Source organism: Notolabrus celidotus, chromosome 22 (assembly GCF_009762535.1).
Source record: "Notolabrus celidotus isolate fNotCel1 chromosome 22, fNotCel1.pri, whole genome shotgun sequence".
Classification (NCBI taxonomy): domain Eukaryota; kingdom Metazoa; phylum Chordata; class Actinopteri; order Labriformes; family Labridae; genus Notolabrus; species Notolabrus celidotus.
In genome coordinates, this window is record NC_048293.1 from 1,277,798 (window position 1) to 1,292,710 (window position 14,913).

Here is a 14,913-nt window from a genome sequence, read left to right on the forward strand (position 1 = left end):
TGCCCCAGAGTCTGTCAGAGAAACTCTCCCTGAATGTGTTCACTTTTTATTTTCTTGTGGTGTTTATGTTGTAAATTAACACCTGCTGCTCCTTCACAGACATAGATGAGTGTCAGTCGTCTCCTTGTGCTGAGGGTTCAACCTGCATGGACGAAATCAACGGCTACCGCTGCGTTTGTCCTCCAGGATACGCTGGAGCTCGCTGTCAGGAGTGTGAGTACCAACAACTCTTAGTTATGACTTTTAATGATGGAGATTTGCTGCAATTTTTTGTGTCACTGCTCCTTTATTATAGTTAAAAAGCAGAGAGCAAGTGTCACCCTTCATGCTCTTAATAAGACAGCTGGTTTACAGTTTGTGTTTTTGCACTTGATGCTGCCTTTAAGTGAGTGTGGTGTGTTTTTACAGGATACTCTTTGTTCCTTTGTGTCAGAAGTTATGAGATCAACATAAACAGATGTCGCCTGATGTGAGGATATTATAATTAGACAACAAATTAGGATGTGATTACAGAAACATGCCACTGAAAGGCAGCAGTAAAACCTCCATTATAAAAGCTAAGTGTTATTGCAGGATGTTTTGTGGTTGTTAATGTTTAGAAAATGGAAAGACTGAAACTGAAACACTTTAATTTAATTCTCGACCTCTCTTTCATCCTCCTCAGTTATCGGTCTTGGAAAGTCGTGCCGTCATGCCGGGCTGCAGTTTCCTCACGGCAGCCGCTGGGAGGAGGAGTGTAACAGCTGTCAGTGCGTCAACGGATACGTCGGCTGCTCCAAGGTAAGTCTGATATGAAGCCCTGAGACGACACTTTGCACGCCGCCGCTGCTTTTTCTGATTGGTTAAAACCAAGCCGTCCTCCTCCAGGTGCGTTGCGGTCGTCGGCCCTGCCTCCTCCCCAAAGCTCTGCCTCCTCCTGCGGACGCGAACTCTCCGCCCTGCCCCGGCGGTCACGAGTGTGTGGAGCATCAGTTCCTCACCTGCTTCTCTCCACCCTGCCACCAGTGGGGTGTGTGTTCGACGCCCGACCCCCCGACGCCCCTCCACACCCAGTGTGAGCCCAACAGTGGTTACCTTGATAACAGCTGCGCCCGCATCACGCTCATCTTCAAAAAGGACAAAGTGCCGCAGGTGAGCGACGGTCTGTGTGTGGATGATGTTATAAAGAAGTCAGTTTGATGGTGTGTTTGTGATATGTTGGAGAGTTATGTCGTTTTGAGTGATTTTTTTTTAACATTTTTATCATAAAAAGTCCTAAAAAATGAAAAGAAGTTAATTTGGTAACACTTTATATTAACTACACACTTTTAAGCATTAGTTAAGCATTAATTAAGCATTAATTAATACTTAACTCATCCTCTGTAAAGCATTGTTCATACATTAATACTCATTTATATATCATGTACAAACACAGTTATAAATGTTTTATTATTCATGAATATGACTCTCTATAATGTGTTAACTAACTCTTTGTTCATACTTTATAAATGATGGATTCACCAATTACAAATTAGCAATTATGGTCATTATAAACCAGTTATAAACACATTTACAGGTTATGATTCTAACATTTAGTAAGGGTTAGTGAACACCTTATTACATAGGAAATTATGATTAATTAAGGTAGTCACAAAGGATTTATAAGCTGCTTGTTCATGGTTTTGTGAGCTGATCTAAAGTGAGGACTTTTTATGCTTTACAAAGAATTCATTAATGAGATTTAAGACCAGCAGCACCTTAAAACACAGAATCCAAGTTATTGTTCAGTTTTGCAGCTGCATTTTAACTTGTGTTTACAAATGGTTTTATACAGCCAGCATTGAAATGTTACTGTGTCTTTTAATATAATTGATATCTAATGTTTTATTTGAGTTTTGCCACTGTGAGCACCTTAAGTTTGAGATATTTCTTGTTCAGTTGCAGAGTATTTTGTGACTACCTTGATTAATCATAATTTGCTATGTAATAAGGTGTTCACTAACCCTTACTAAATGTTAGAATCCTAACCTGTAAATGTGTTTATAACTGGTTTATAATGACCATGATAGCTCATTTGTATTTGGGGAATCCATCATTTATAAAGTATGAACAAAGAGCTAGTTAACACATTATAGAGAGTCATATTCATGAATAAGAAAACATTTATAACTGTGTTTGTACATGATATATAAATGAGTATTAATGTATGAACAATGCTTTACAGAGGATGAGTTAAGTATTAATTAATGCTTAATTAATGCTTAAAAGTGTGTAGTTAATATAAAGTGTTACCGTTAATTTGAGTAACAGCAACAGGCTCACTTCTTCTTTTCTTTTCTTTATCACCACTCCCACTTCGCCTCTGAGCAAGGCACTCCAACCTGAGCTCCTTATTAATAACCCCAAAGGGAAACTCTGAGTTCACAGAGCACTTACAGCTTTTGTCAGGTTTAATTCTTCCATCTCTTCGGGTCATAAAAACGCCTTTTAAAAAGAGGAAAAAATGAGCCCAGCTGTAAAAGAAGCGATGGGTGGCTCACTCTGCGTGAACACTCAGAACTATATTTAAAGTATTACACTGAAGACGGGCCTCTTTGTGGGTTCTGTGTCACATATCAAAGCAGACTTTTAATACAGAGGGGTGGAGGAGTGATGTAGATTTCCAGACACACATTTTCACTATTGTATCAGCCGTGATAACAGTGATGTGACCGGAGCCTTTAAACATGTATCATCAAATATGTCACCCTTAGCTAACAACATCAAATTGTCACATTGTTGTGATGCAGCTCTAACGTGCATCATGTAACTTCCCCAGGAGGACTTCTTGTCTCTGTCTTTTCCAAAGTGTTAACAATAATGCAAGGAGAAAAATATAGGAAAGTTGCAGAGTCCTCTACTTGATGGTTTAAAAAGAGACATTTTCAGAAGCAAACAAGCAAAAAAAAAAAAAGAGCATGCAGCTATTGGAATCCCAATGGTCTTGGATTGATTGATTAGTGTTTCCTGTAAAGCACATGTCTTCAAGCTTTTGCACAGAAGTGATGCAAGCAACGATTTCTATACATTTATTCTTGTAGTTTGAAAAACGAGGACAAAGAATTACACTCTGAAATACATAATTATCAGAATTAGATATCAGCAAGACCTCAATATTGTCCCACATGACACAAAGAGACACCATCATGTCTGGGTAATGAAAGGACAAGACACAGAGAAAGAAAGCGAAAATATTGGAAGACTTAGAGAAGAAGAAGAAGAAGCTGGATATTCTCACTCACAGCCAGGGACCAGTCAGCTTTACCATTAGTTTACTAGAGCGGTCTAGTCTCTTCCTTTAAGCTCACACTACAGGCTGATGGATGCCTTTTAATGTTTTTATTTCTTTGTTTTCCTTTCCTTCTGATCTGTTTATGACTTGACACTTTGGCATTATTGTTTCTCAACATTCATGTCAATAAAGCTGATTAGGATTGACTTGCAGCACCCATAAACTTCCAGTTAGCATAACCCATGTTTCATCCATTATAAACCAGAGTTTTTACCCACTCCAGATGCTATTTCCTTGTTAACTCCTGTCTAAATGCATGAACTGGCCCCCTGTGGCAGATCTGCATCAAGTTTTGTGAATGGAAATGAATCTACTCCTCTGACAGATACTGATCTGAGTTCTGAGCCACAGTCTCCCCTGCTGGGCAGAGCTTTCAGATCGTCTGAATCTGAAACAGACTTAAGAGGAATTAGAAGCTGATTGTTCCTCGCCAGCAGTGCAGATACTAATCTTTTGTTTTCTGTGTGTGTGTGTGTGTGTGTGTGTCACAGGGCACCACTGTAGAGAACATCTGCTCCGAGCTGAGGTACCTCCCTGTGACTCAGACGCTAGCAGAGGAGCGAGGGCTGCTCATCCTCTGCGACCTGTCCTACACCAACGGTGACGCTGTGGAGGTTGCAATGGTGAATACTACATCAAACTACACAAACACACATCACCGCTACAGACGGTTCTCACTAGACCACTGTGTACTGTTGACCTGGTGGTCTGGGTCTGCCTTCTCCACTGCAACATCAGAGCATGCACTTGTGCAGCTCGGTTAGTGGCCCCTCTTGCCCCTGATTGTTTTGTCTTTCCTGTTCGTCTGCCAGTGTTAATCCCACCGCTCCTTTTTTTCCACACACTCACATTGAAGCTACAGATTTTTAATCAGAGTCTCTGAAGCCTGAAAAGATGTTAAAAGATAGTGTTTCAAATATTTCCATGAAAGAGCAGAGCGCCTGAAGACACATTAGATGCTTTCATATAGACGGTGTTCTGACAAGTTTTGCTGCTTTGTAAAAATGCTACAGAAGCGCCAAACAATAGTAGAGACAATCAATCCACGACTACCTGTGTGTTTTTAAACTACCAACAGAGGTGTTGTAGGAATAAGGCAAGCGTGTTTGGTACTCTTCAATGAAACTTTAATTAAGGTCAGAGGAGGACAGTATCTCAATAAGCATAGAGCATCATTTAGTATCACAGCAGGAGTATGGAGAGCATGTTTTGATACGCTATAATATATTCCTTACAATTTCAAGCGCAGAAAATCCTGTTTTTTTTCAAAGATCTGTTCATTTGAATTTTTGCACATTACATACAAAAGATAAATGTAAACAATTAAAGCAAGTGATGTTTTTTGCATAAGAAACAGAATAAGTGAATGGAGGAAAAAGGCACCAATAATTATAAATTATAAAAATTTGAAATAAATAAATAAATCATTAGAAAGGAAAATAAAAATAGTGAAACTACAATAATATTTTTTTTTTAAATGCAAAAGTAAAAAAGCAATAAGGATTAACAATACAAAATATATAGAGAAATAATGATAAGAAATAAAATAAAATAAGTAAATAAATAATAATAATAATGGCGCAGCAAATCCTAATAGACTGATACTCTTTCAACTTGTTCTCCTAGTGGTGACATGCATTTGCATTTGCAGAGCAGCTTAGGACTGCATCTCGATTCAAAGCACTATTGGATGGAACACCGGTTAAAGACAGGACTGTGTGAAACAAACTTCTTCTGCTGCTGAGCCAGCATCAGAGAACATTTTAAACAAGCAGCACTAGCAGAGAGCAGAAGAACCCCTGCAGGTGCATCAGGTGTAAAGACAAAGCAACAAACCCACACCTGCCTCCTTTCCTTCTCACATTCCCTCTCTTCCTCTCCCACTTTACTCAATCACACTTAATTCGTCACTACAAATCCTCTCCAGCCCGTTGAGTCCGGTTAAATCAAATCTCTCTTTTCTGTTTTCTGTTTCTTCCCTCTGTGTGTTTAAAAAAAGAAACAGGGGAGAGAAAAAAGAAGGGAGAGGCGTTTGAAGCTTTTTACAACATCTGGATGAGATTTAGCTTTTCTGTTGGGACACCTTGCTGCTCACATCTTCCTCGTCCTCTTTCTCATGCCCTCTAAACTTTACCTCTGCTGTTTTCTTTTGCTCTCCTTCTCCCTCTCTTTTACCCTTCTATTTGTTGCTGTCTTTTCCAGCTCTCTCCCTCAGCTCTCTTTTGTTTTCTGTCTCTGTCTCTTTCTCTCTCCACCCTCCCTCCTTCCTTCTCTCTCTCTCTCTCTTGGCCACCCAGACTCGGGGGAAATCAGTCACTTCGGGGCTCTAAGCTCTTAATGGAGGGGGATTACTTCATGCTCCTCTGATGTTTGCAGGCTCATATTGAGCGACAGATACAGGAAAAGGAGTGGCGAACCTGACATCCACCCAATCTCCACAATAGGACTTTCATAAAAACACTCACTCCCACTCGCTGTTGCTGCAAAATGTCAGCGCTCATTTATGAATGTGGGTGAATTCTTTATAATGTCAACGAGCAGATTGCGGCCGCTCGTTAGCCATCCAGACTCGCTGGTTTGTTCTCTTTAACGGGCTCTGGATGTGTGTGATCAGCGGGTCCCTGCACTGCGAGGCCTCCAACCTGAGCGGGAAACAAGTGATTCACTGTGTTACAATGAGGTTGGGAATAATGAAGGTTTGGTTTGTCTTCATGAAGAGTGTACTCCTGCTTTATTGTGATATATTGAGGCTGTGATGTGTGTTGGAAGACAAATCAAGGGACCTTCAAGTACTATTTTCAAAACCCTTGTAAGAGACATTCAGACATGTTGTGGGTAAAGCCTCTGAGACATATTTGATGTTTATAATCAGGTTCTTTAGGAAAAGTTCTTTAAGAAGTACTTGAACAGGAAAAGTCTTGATACAGACTACATGAAGTTGATAGCTTAGTCTCAGCCAAGCTGCAACCTCCAGTCTCAAAATATGAAGCCCATGCAGAAGTGTTATAAACTGCAGTTCATCGAGCATCCACTAGAGGCTGGCTGCAGAAACACAGGAAACCACATACACACCCATTCAAAGAAGGCGATCTTTACAGCATTAATAAACATGTTTACAGCCTGGGTCAAAAAACGGCTTCAGTCTACATAGCTGAATTTTTTCTAATGCAACGGTTCAGAAGATATTAAGATTACAAGGTTTTGCCCAAATAAGGACATGACTGACTTGACTGACAGGCAGGAACACATAGCTGTTGGCTAGGAGGCTCAAACCCCGCCTCTTTACCTCACACTACGTTTGGTTGAGTTCAGCCTAACCAATATGGCTCCCGCCGATGATGAGTGACGTCACGGATACTACGTCCATTATTTATACAGTCTATGGTCTAAGCACGCCCCATATGAAGAGACTGTGGTCCTGATCCTGGTGGTCATTGTTTCGACTTCCAGCCTCAGCCTTCTGCTGCGTGTCTTCCCCTACTCTCTGCTCCCTGTGTGTCCTGTCTTTCCTCAGGACAGCTGAGGAAAGACTGGAAACATTTTCAAAAATGCCCAAAAATATAACTTGGAGAAGAAAAAACTGGGGGCATTGATGAGGCCTATGTAGCGGGTTCACTTCCTGGGACCTGACTGACTTGATTGACAGGCGGGAACACATAGCTGTTGGCTAGGAGGCTCAAACCCCGCCTCTTAACCTCACACTAAGTTTGGTTGAGTTCAGCCTAACCAATATGGCTCCTGCCGATGATGAGTGACGTCACGGATACTACGTCCATTATTTATACAGTCTATGGTCTAAGCAGGCCCCATATGAAGAGACTGTGAACCTGATCCTGGTGGTCGTTGTTTCGACTATCAGCCTCGGCCTTCTGATACGTGTCTTCCCCTACTCTCTGCTCCCTGTGTGTCCTGTCTTTCCTCAGGACAGCTGAAACATTTTCAAAAATGCCCAAAATATAACTTGGAGAAGAAAAAACTGGGGGCATTGATGAGGCCTATGTAGCGGGTTCACTTCCTGGTTTCAAGTCTAGCCTGCGGCCCCTTTCCCACATTATTCCCCCACTCTCTCTCCTGGTTTCCAGCTCTAACCACTGTCCTCTAAAATATATGACTTAAAATTATAAGAATAATTTTGTTAGATTCTATGTTTGGGTTTTTTTGTTAGTCCCTCTGAAAATAAAAAAGCTTGCTAGCTGTTTTCTAGTTAAACCCTTTAAGAAGGATTGTGCGTACTCTAAACCTGTTGTTCATCAGACCTCCATGCTGCTGCCCCAAAACCACAGCACAGAACATGGATTCATTCCCCTCTGAAAGCAGCACCCAAAAAATGTGACATGTCTGTGTTTAAACTGCTTTAAAGATTACACAACATAAAGGAGTCTCTTTAAACATCCCCATATCCTCACACCGTGTTTGTAGTTCACTCCACATGCTACCTTCAGGTTTGTAGATTCCTCTGTCAGAGCGCACTGTCAGCATTGTTTACCCTCTTTGCATTTCTCTCAGTTAACACACAAACATCAAATCAACCACACTTCTCTCTGCACATTTAATGACTACAGATTACAGCTGCATCCTTAGCATCATGTTCTTCATAAGAACTGTATGTTCTTCATGGTAATGGTTTGTTCTTCATAAAAGTGGTCTGAGATCCTAAAATAGCAGACCGTAGCCATGCATAATGAGCCAATCAAAATCAGGTATTTTTTTAACACAGATATGTAATAAACAAACACATGCTTATCTACTGAAGAGACACAGTTTTTCTTAAAGGGAAATTACAACATTTCTCAAATGCATCACTCCACTCCTCCTTTAACACAAAAAGCTGCACTATGAAGAACTGTGATGAGAAAGAACAGATTGTGGTTCTTATAGAAGATAGCGGACCATAGAATGAGGTGTGGACTATATCTGAAGGCAGAAGAGTGTGTTTCACTCTGGACTGGCCCCACTCAAAAGTGGGCCTGCTGTCAGACCGGTGGGTGGGATACAAGGATCTGTCACAGACGGGTAGCAGTGCACTATTTTGCAGTTTCCTGTAAATCCACTGATTTTCAACGAACATAAAACTTTAAGAATAGAGACTTCAAAGCATGCTGCAACACTTTAAATCAGAAGATAAGTTTGGATGTTCTACTTCAGAGCTGGACTCTGAGCTTTGTGTCGCTGTGAAGCCGTCTGTCAATCACCTCGGGGGCGGGGTTAGAGGTGTGTGAATGAGCTGCTGATTTCCTCAGGAGAAGAAAAGAGGAGTGTTTGTCCCGGGCCGAGCAGGGAGCACAGCTGGCCTGTTCTCTATTGTTTGTCCTAATTGAACTGCACAGCACACAGCTAATCCCCCTCTCTCCCCCCCCCTCACCTCCATGCTCTCACCCTCAGCACCTTATTAGGCAATTAACTCCACCCTCTGTGGTCTCAGCAGGGGGGTCTGCAGCCTGCCAGATGTTAGGATGAGAATCTCTTTTATTCACACGGGTGAATGTGTTTTTTTTTTCCTCTTTCTTTTTGTTGTCCTGAATAGCCCCGAGCCACACTCTGACCATTTGGCAAATAGGGACTTGTTTTCTCTCTCTCTGCTGTACTGGTTTCATCCGTTTCTTCTTCACTAAACTTAATGCTCAAAGAGGTTTTACAGATACATGAAGCTGGATTTTTACACAAGTGAAATGTAGTGCTAATGCAAAACAAACTGACTCATGCCTCCATCTCTCTTTCTCTCTTTCTATCCTTTAGTCCTTCGAGCAGGACGGGCGGTCGAAGGACAGCGATCGTGGACAGATCCAGAAGGCAGCCAGCACTATCATTGGCGCCCTCTCCAAACGCCACAACAGCACCGTGATGCTGGCTGTGGTGGAGGTCAAAGTGGAGACGAAGGTGGAGTCACCGCCTGTTGGTGAGTCACATGTCCCTGATCTGTGTGTTAAAGGAAGTGTCTTATATATCAAAATATATTGGTCTAAGACAGGCATGTCCAAAGTACGGCCCGGGGGCCAATTGCGGCCCAAGGTCCATTTATTTATGGCCCCAAGCTTCCTTCTTAAATTGTGTTATTTATAGCAAAGAAATTAATCACCTTCTGAATCATTTGTACATTTGCAGTTTCTTTCAAGCGCACAAACAAAACTAAAGTCAATCCAGAAACGTATCAGAAAGCTTCATATGGACTACCTGTCTAAAGCCAAAGCTCTGGGAATTCTGCAAGACAGCAATAAAGAAGAAAGACAAGAACTCTTAAAGCTGACAGGTTTTCAAATGTGAAAATGTTCATGATGAACACTAAAAGTTCAGAAGACACAAAAGAGGACACAAAACAAGACCAAAATTATGGAACTATGCAGAAAAGGGAAAAATTTGGTGCATAAAAATTGTTCAAAATAATGATTTGGTTCTTAAAATGTCGTCTGCTGGTCAGAAAAGTCTTAAAAACAACATGAAAAAGAAGTGTGATGAAATCCAGATCTTGATCCTGCCATAGGAAAATAATGATATATTTTTTCCCACATTGCCCGACCCGAATGAAAAACATTTTCCTCCAGAAGAAGATAAAGTTTGCTAATGTTTACATGGCTTGTGGAAAACTGAGGACTTACTGATTTATTGAGAAAAAAAAAATTGCTATTAAATAGATATTTCATAACCTTTAGGATTCCTAAGTCTCAGTAGAAGGTATTCTGACAACATCATATGTGGCCCTCTATGAAAAAAGTTTGGACACCCCTGGTCTAAGAGGTCCCCAAAACATGTCTTTAAAGTTTATGCTCAAAAAAACACTTTGAAATCAGATTTTGGTATTCCTGAAAACCCCTCTTTTTCAGCCCTGCTCAGAACAGGCTGTTTTCTGTGTCTGTGCCTTTAAATGAGAATGAGCTCTCTGACCACGCCCCCTCAGGAAGTGGATGTGGCCTCAGCTCTCCAGCACGTTGATCTAATGTTTACATGTTGGCTGAATATACACGGCTGCTCACAGACCCGCGTTACTTCAACCCTCTGAATCTGATCCAGAATCTGATCCTGACGGAGAGGCGCCTGCAGCAGGACCTTTCTGAACCATTGGTCACAGATTTAGTGTTTCTTGTTGTTTTATTTATCAGTATGTAGACGTGTGTCTTGGTACACAGCTACGAACATGTAGCTATGTGGCTATGCTAACTAGCGCTAGCACTTTTCCATGAAAAATAAAAATCATCCACTAGATCTTCAAATCTGCAGACGTGGGGAGTAAAACCGACCTTTGTGTTTATTAAGACAGCCTACAACTAGCATGCCTCCCTCCTAAGCTCCTTGTTAGCACACGTGTGCAGGTAAGGAAAAACGGAGGAGGGGTTGAGTTGTATTTTATACAGTCTATGGGCTGAACAAGCTCCAAGCTCTGACCTCCATGACAGACCGGATGTCGTTGTGATGTTTGTAGACATGCCAGGGACACATATTTCAGAGAACCATTAAAAAGTCCATTTTGCATGATATGTCACCTTTAATGGTAACTGGTTAAAGAAAAAAATGGAGGACAGGTTGGAGGAAGAAAAAAAGAAAGACTTTGAGTCATTCTGTCCTCAATGAAATCAGGTTATTTTGTCCCCAAGATCTAAAAACTTAAACAGGGAGGGGGTTCTTGTTTAAAATGCAATGTGTCAAGTGCTCCTTAATTCAGAGGAATGCCCTTCTAACATCTCCTCCGGCCTCTTCCCTCAGGCTACCTGGTCCCGGTGCTGTGCGTCGTCTTCAGCATCCTCTGGATCTTCTGCATCGTCATCTGCGTGTGGTGGACCCGCAAGAGAAAGAAAGAGCGCGAGAGAGCCACCCGATCCGAAGACACCACGGTCAACAACCAGCTGGAGCCGCTGCGGAGCAACGCCCTCAAGGACAACCGCGACAAAGACATTCAGTACGAATGCAAGAAACTGATGGGCCCCTCCGACAGGACGTGCGACGGGGCCGAGGGCGAGGAGGAAGGGGAGCAGGAGGGGGAGCAGGAGGAAGACGAGGAGAGGGCGCTCGGCATGGGGGAGAAGTGCCCGCCGCAGAAGTGCTCCATAGCGGGGGCGGTGCAGGACAGAGGGATGATGGGTAAAGGAGGGGTGATCTCCACGTTGCGCAGCGGTCCAGTGAAGGCGCCGCACCGGACGGCGTACAGCCCCAAAGACAACCGGTGTAAAAACCTGAACGCCGCCAAGCTCAGCGAGGACGTTAAAGACCAATATGTATGAACACAGGAGAGACAGAAAACAAACTGCAATGTCTTCAACGTCACTGACTGTTCAACTCTTAAAAGCACCAAAAGTGAAGATTACAGATGCTTTAATTTTCTATTTTTTGTTTTTCACACCTTATTTAACTTTTTTTCGTCTGCAGCACGGAGGCTTCTTTTACCAAAAAAAAAAAACACAAAAAAAACAACCAAAAAAAAAAAAAAAAGCAACATTGAACATCACCGCTTCTGGAGTTTTCAGTTTAATTGTCACACTTTTTGAAATCAAGACGATCATCTTTTCATCACTCTTGATTTTTTTTTTTTTTTTTGCCGTTTACAGTCTTTATTTTGGGTTTTCCAGTTTTCATCCCAACTAACACAAACCCTTTTCTCATTGGACCCTGGAGATCTAACCCACCGTCATTGGCTGGCAGCTGTTAACATTGTGATTACTGTTTGGTGCATTCAGTTCCTGTCTGCCTTAGCCCAAAACCTGCGGGCCTTTTCTACACTGTCCTGATACTTTGTCATTTTTTTTTTTTAAAAGAAAAAAAAGCAACAAAAAAAATATTTTATATACATTTAAGTCGTGAGAGTTGGCGCAGAGAATCCAGCGTTTGTTTCCTGGCATGAGCAAATTTTTTGTTTACATTCACAAACATCTTTCCCATCTTGTGTTCCCGCTTATTAAAGGCTCTTACATTAATACTCAGCAGATCGCTCCCACTGCTCTCCGTGAGTCTCCATGATGATTTCAGTATTTTGTTTGGTAGAGAAGTGCCTTCAGCCCTTATTTTGTCTCTTTCCTCTCCTCCTGAAGAGCTTATGCAGAATTAAAATCATATAAAGGGAAAGATGTCGTGGTAACAACTCTTCATGCCCCGGTAAAGTTATTTTCTTTGCGATGTACATATGTAAATATGAAAAAAAAGGCTGTTTATATTTGAATTTAGTAACTTAAGTGATGCTTTGTATCATAGTTATTCTAAAGAATAAGACTGTTTTTGTGCTTGTTGTTTTCTTATTGATGTCATTCCGTTTATTTGTGTCTGTTGACACTCTGACAGGTTTTATACAGATTTGGGGACTGTTTCCGAGGTCCCACTGAATCATGAGCGTTGGTTTGAAAAGAAAACAGATCATGATTGTTTGTCTTCATGTGTTGTGATTGTTTGTTCAAGCTGTTCAGAACACAAATACAGAGTTTGGAGAGTTGTTTGTCGGACCTGTGAGTCATTTTGGGTTCTTAGAAAGCTCCTCCTCCTATCAGTCTTGGATTTCAGAGTGAACCTGGATATGTGTGAGGGACTTTAGAATCCCAAACACGACCTGGAAGACTCAACTTTCTGCTCCACTGATTTAAACGTCAGGTATCTGACGGTTCAAGACCTACAAATCCAAATCTTTCAGGTCATGAAACTTTTGATTTTATTCATTCATTCTGAGTTGGAGTTTCAAAGTGTTCAAGATATTTTTAAGAGCCTTGCTGCACTGACAAATTTCAGTCAGCCCTTCAAAAAACCATCAACAGGTCAGCTTTTTAAACGCTTACAGGCTCTGAACTGTGTTTCTGTTCAGCCCTCTTTCAGTGGTCACACATTTAATGTTGCTTTTTGTCATTCAGCATCCTTTCATGGTAGTGCAGAGTACCAGTGAACAGGCAGGTGATACTTGGCCACACTGCAGCAGCCAGCTGACATTCAATGTCTCTTTACATGTAAGATACTTCAAAGGAACGGCTTCATGCCGCTCCTCCAGAAGTCTGGATACATCTGTTCTTTCGTCTACTGTGTCTGAAATCTTCAGGAAGGCCTACTGCTCCACGTAGAGTTCCCTTTAAGTTCCCACAGTTCCCAATTAAAGAAGCCAGACCAGTGTATTTGTATTTCACAGCACTTTTTGGAAATTACTTTTATTATTTTAATCCTTCTTTACTTCTTTTAACACAGGAAATAGTCAGCAGCTTTATAAGGTTCATTAATTTTTGCCACTCCTAACAGATGCAGAGTAGCTTAAAATACGAAGTCTGTCATCTTTTCTTTGTTCTACCATTTTCAAACCCTTCTTAGTTATTTGGACTCACATTTGTTAAAAAAATAAAGTTCAAAAGTCAATGCAGAGCTCTACTTTATCCATGACTCGCTCTTAATTGGGGATTCCAAATGGCACAAATCAAAGTGCACCTGTGCTGTGCTGAAGAGTGGAGTCTTAAAGGACCATTTTGAATCCACACTCGTGGGTCACAGGGTCCAAACAACTTGAAAGCACTGCTGCTGGTCCCTCCTAAGCCGGCTCGTACTTGAGTTATAAATTCACAATTTTACAGTGTGTTGACAGTGGAGATGCCACGCAAGGCAGAGGGTGTTTAGTGAGTATGAAAACCCTTTCATCTCAGCCCCCCCAGCTCCTGACGCGCCCTATCAGAAGACACTGAAGCCCTACAATGAAAAGAAATCTAAAAGGCGTTGGTTTGAATGGGAATCTTCTCACAGCTGATGAGTGTTTCTTTTTGTTCATTCAGCCCCACATCTCCTCCTGTTTCTATCCTGGTCTAATGAAGGGAACAAGTTGTGTTGTTGTTGATGTTGTTGACTGTTGTAGTTGTTGTCCAGTGTTTGTTAAGAGTCTGTTTCTGCACTAAGAACACACAAGAAAAGAGACAAGTTTACCATTACCTCCACAGCGGTAGTGAGGACAAAAAGTCAGATATTGTCACTATTTGTGGATGAAAAATTTTGTTTTCAAAATCATGTTAAACCCAAATTCATACTCTGTCAGTAAATTTTACATTGTGTTAGTCCCACAGGAGGGGCTGAATGTGCAGAACATTGTAATTATTTTGTACAAAATTTGGTAAAAGTCTTGGTTTGTTAGTGGAATTTTTTTTTTGTTCTTAGAACAATCCTTTTATTTATTAAAGTATTTTATACCAAAGTTATTGTTTTGTCCTTTTTGTGTCACATTTATGAGAAAAGTCTGTTTCTGTTCTGCTAGCATTGCTGCTAGTCAAGCTAATGTTGCTACCTGCTAATACCTGCTAACTTTTCCTCAGACCGTCAAATGCATAGTTTTTTTTAAAATATATTTTTTATATATTTTGGGGCATTTTTACCTTTAATCAATAGGACAGCTGAAGAGAGACAGGAAATGTGGGGAGTAGAGAGTGGGGGAGGACATGCAGCCGCAGCTTGAGTATTGACTAGAACTAGGAAGAGAGAGCACATCTCTCCAGTGTTAGCTTCTCTACACTGACTCCCAATAAAATGTAGAAAAGAATTTAAAATCCTTCTTTTAACCTACAAAGCCCTTAAAAATCAGACACCTTCATATCTTAAAGAGCTCATAGTGCCCTATTACCCCTCTAGAACTCTACGCTCCCAACATGCAGGCTTGCTAGTTGTACCTAAAA

The 14,913-nt window shown here is 41.3% G+C and overlaps 1 protein-coding gene across 2 annotated transcripts in view; it reads left to right on the plus strand.

Moving 5' to 3' along the window:
- The window catches only part of LOC117806730 (protein jagged-2-like), a 92,690-nt gene extending 78,252 nt beyond the window's left edge, over window positions 1–14,438 (plus strand). For both annotated transcript variants that reach the window (XM_034675768.1, XM_034675767.1), the window contains 6 exons: window positions 100–213; window positions 665–780; window positions 868–1,131; window positions 3,802–3,933; window positions 9,047–9,206; window positions 11,006–14,438. In XM_034675768.1, coding sequence (XP_034531659.1) covers window positions 100–213; window positions 665–780; window positions 868–1,131; window positions 3,802–3,933; window positions 9,047–9,206; window positions 11,006–11,520 — 1,301 coding nt within the window. In that variant the 3' untranslated portion in view covers window positions 11,521–14,438. The remainder of the gene's footprint in view (window positions 1–99; window positions 214–664; window positions 781–867; window positions 1,132–3,801; window positions 3,934–9,046; window positions 9,207–11,005) is intronic.
- Window positions 14,439–14,913: the final 475 nt, after the last annotated feature.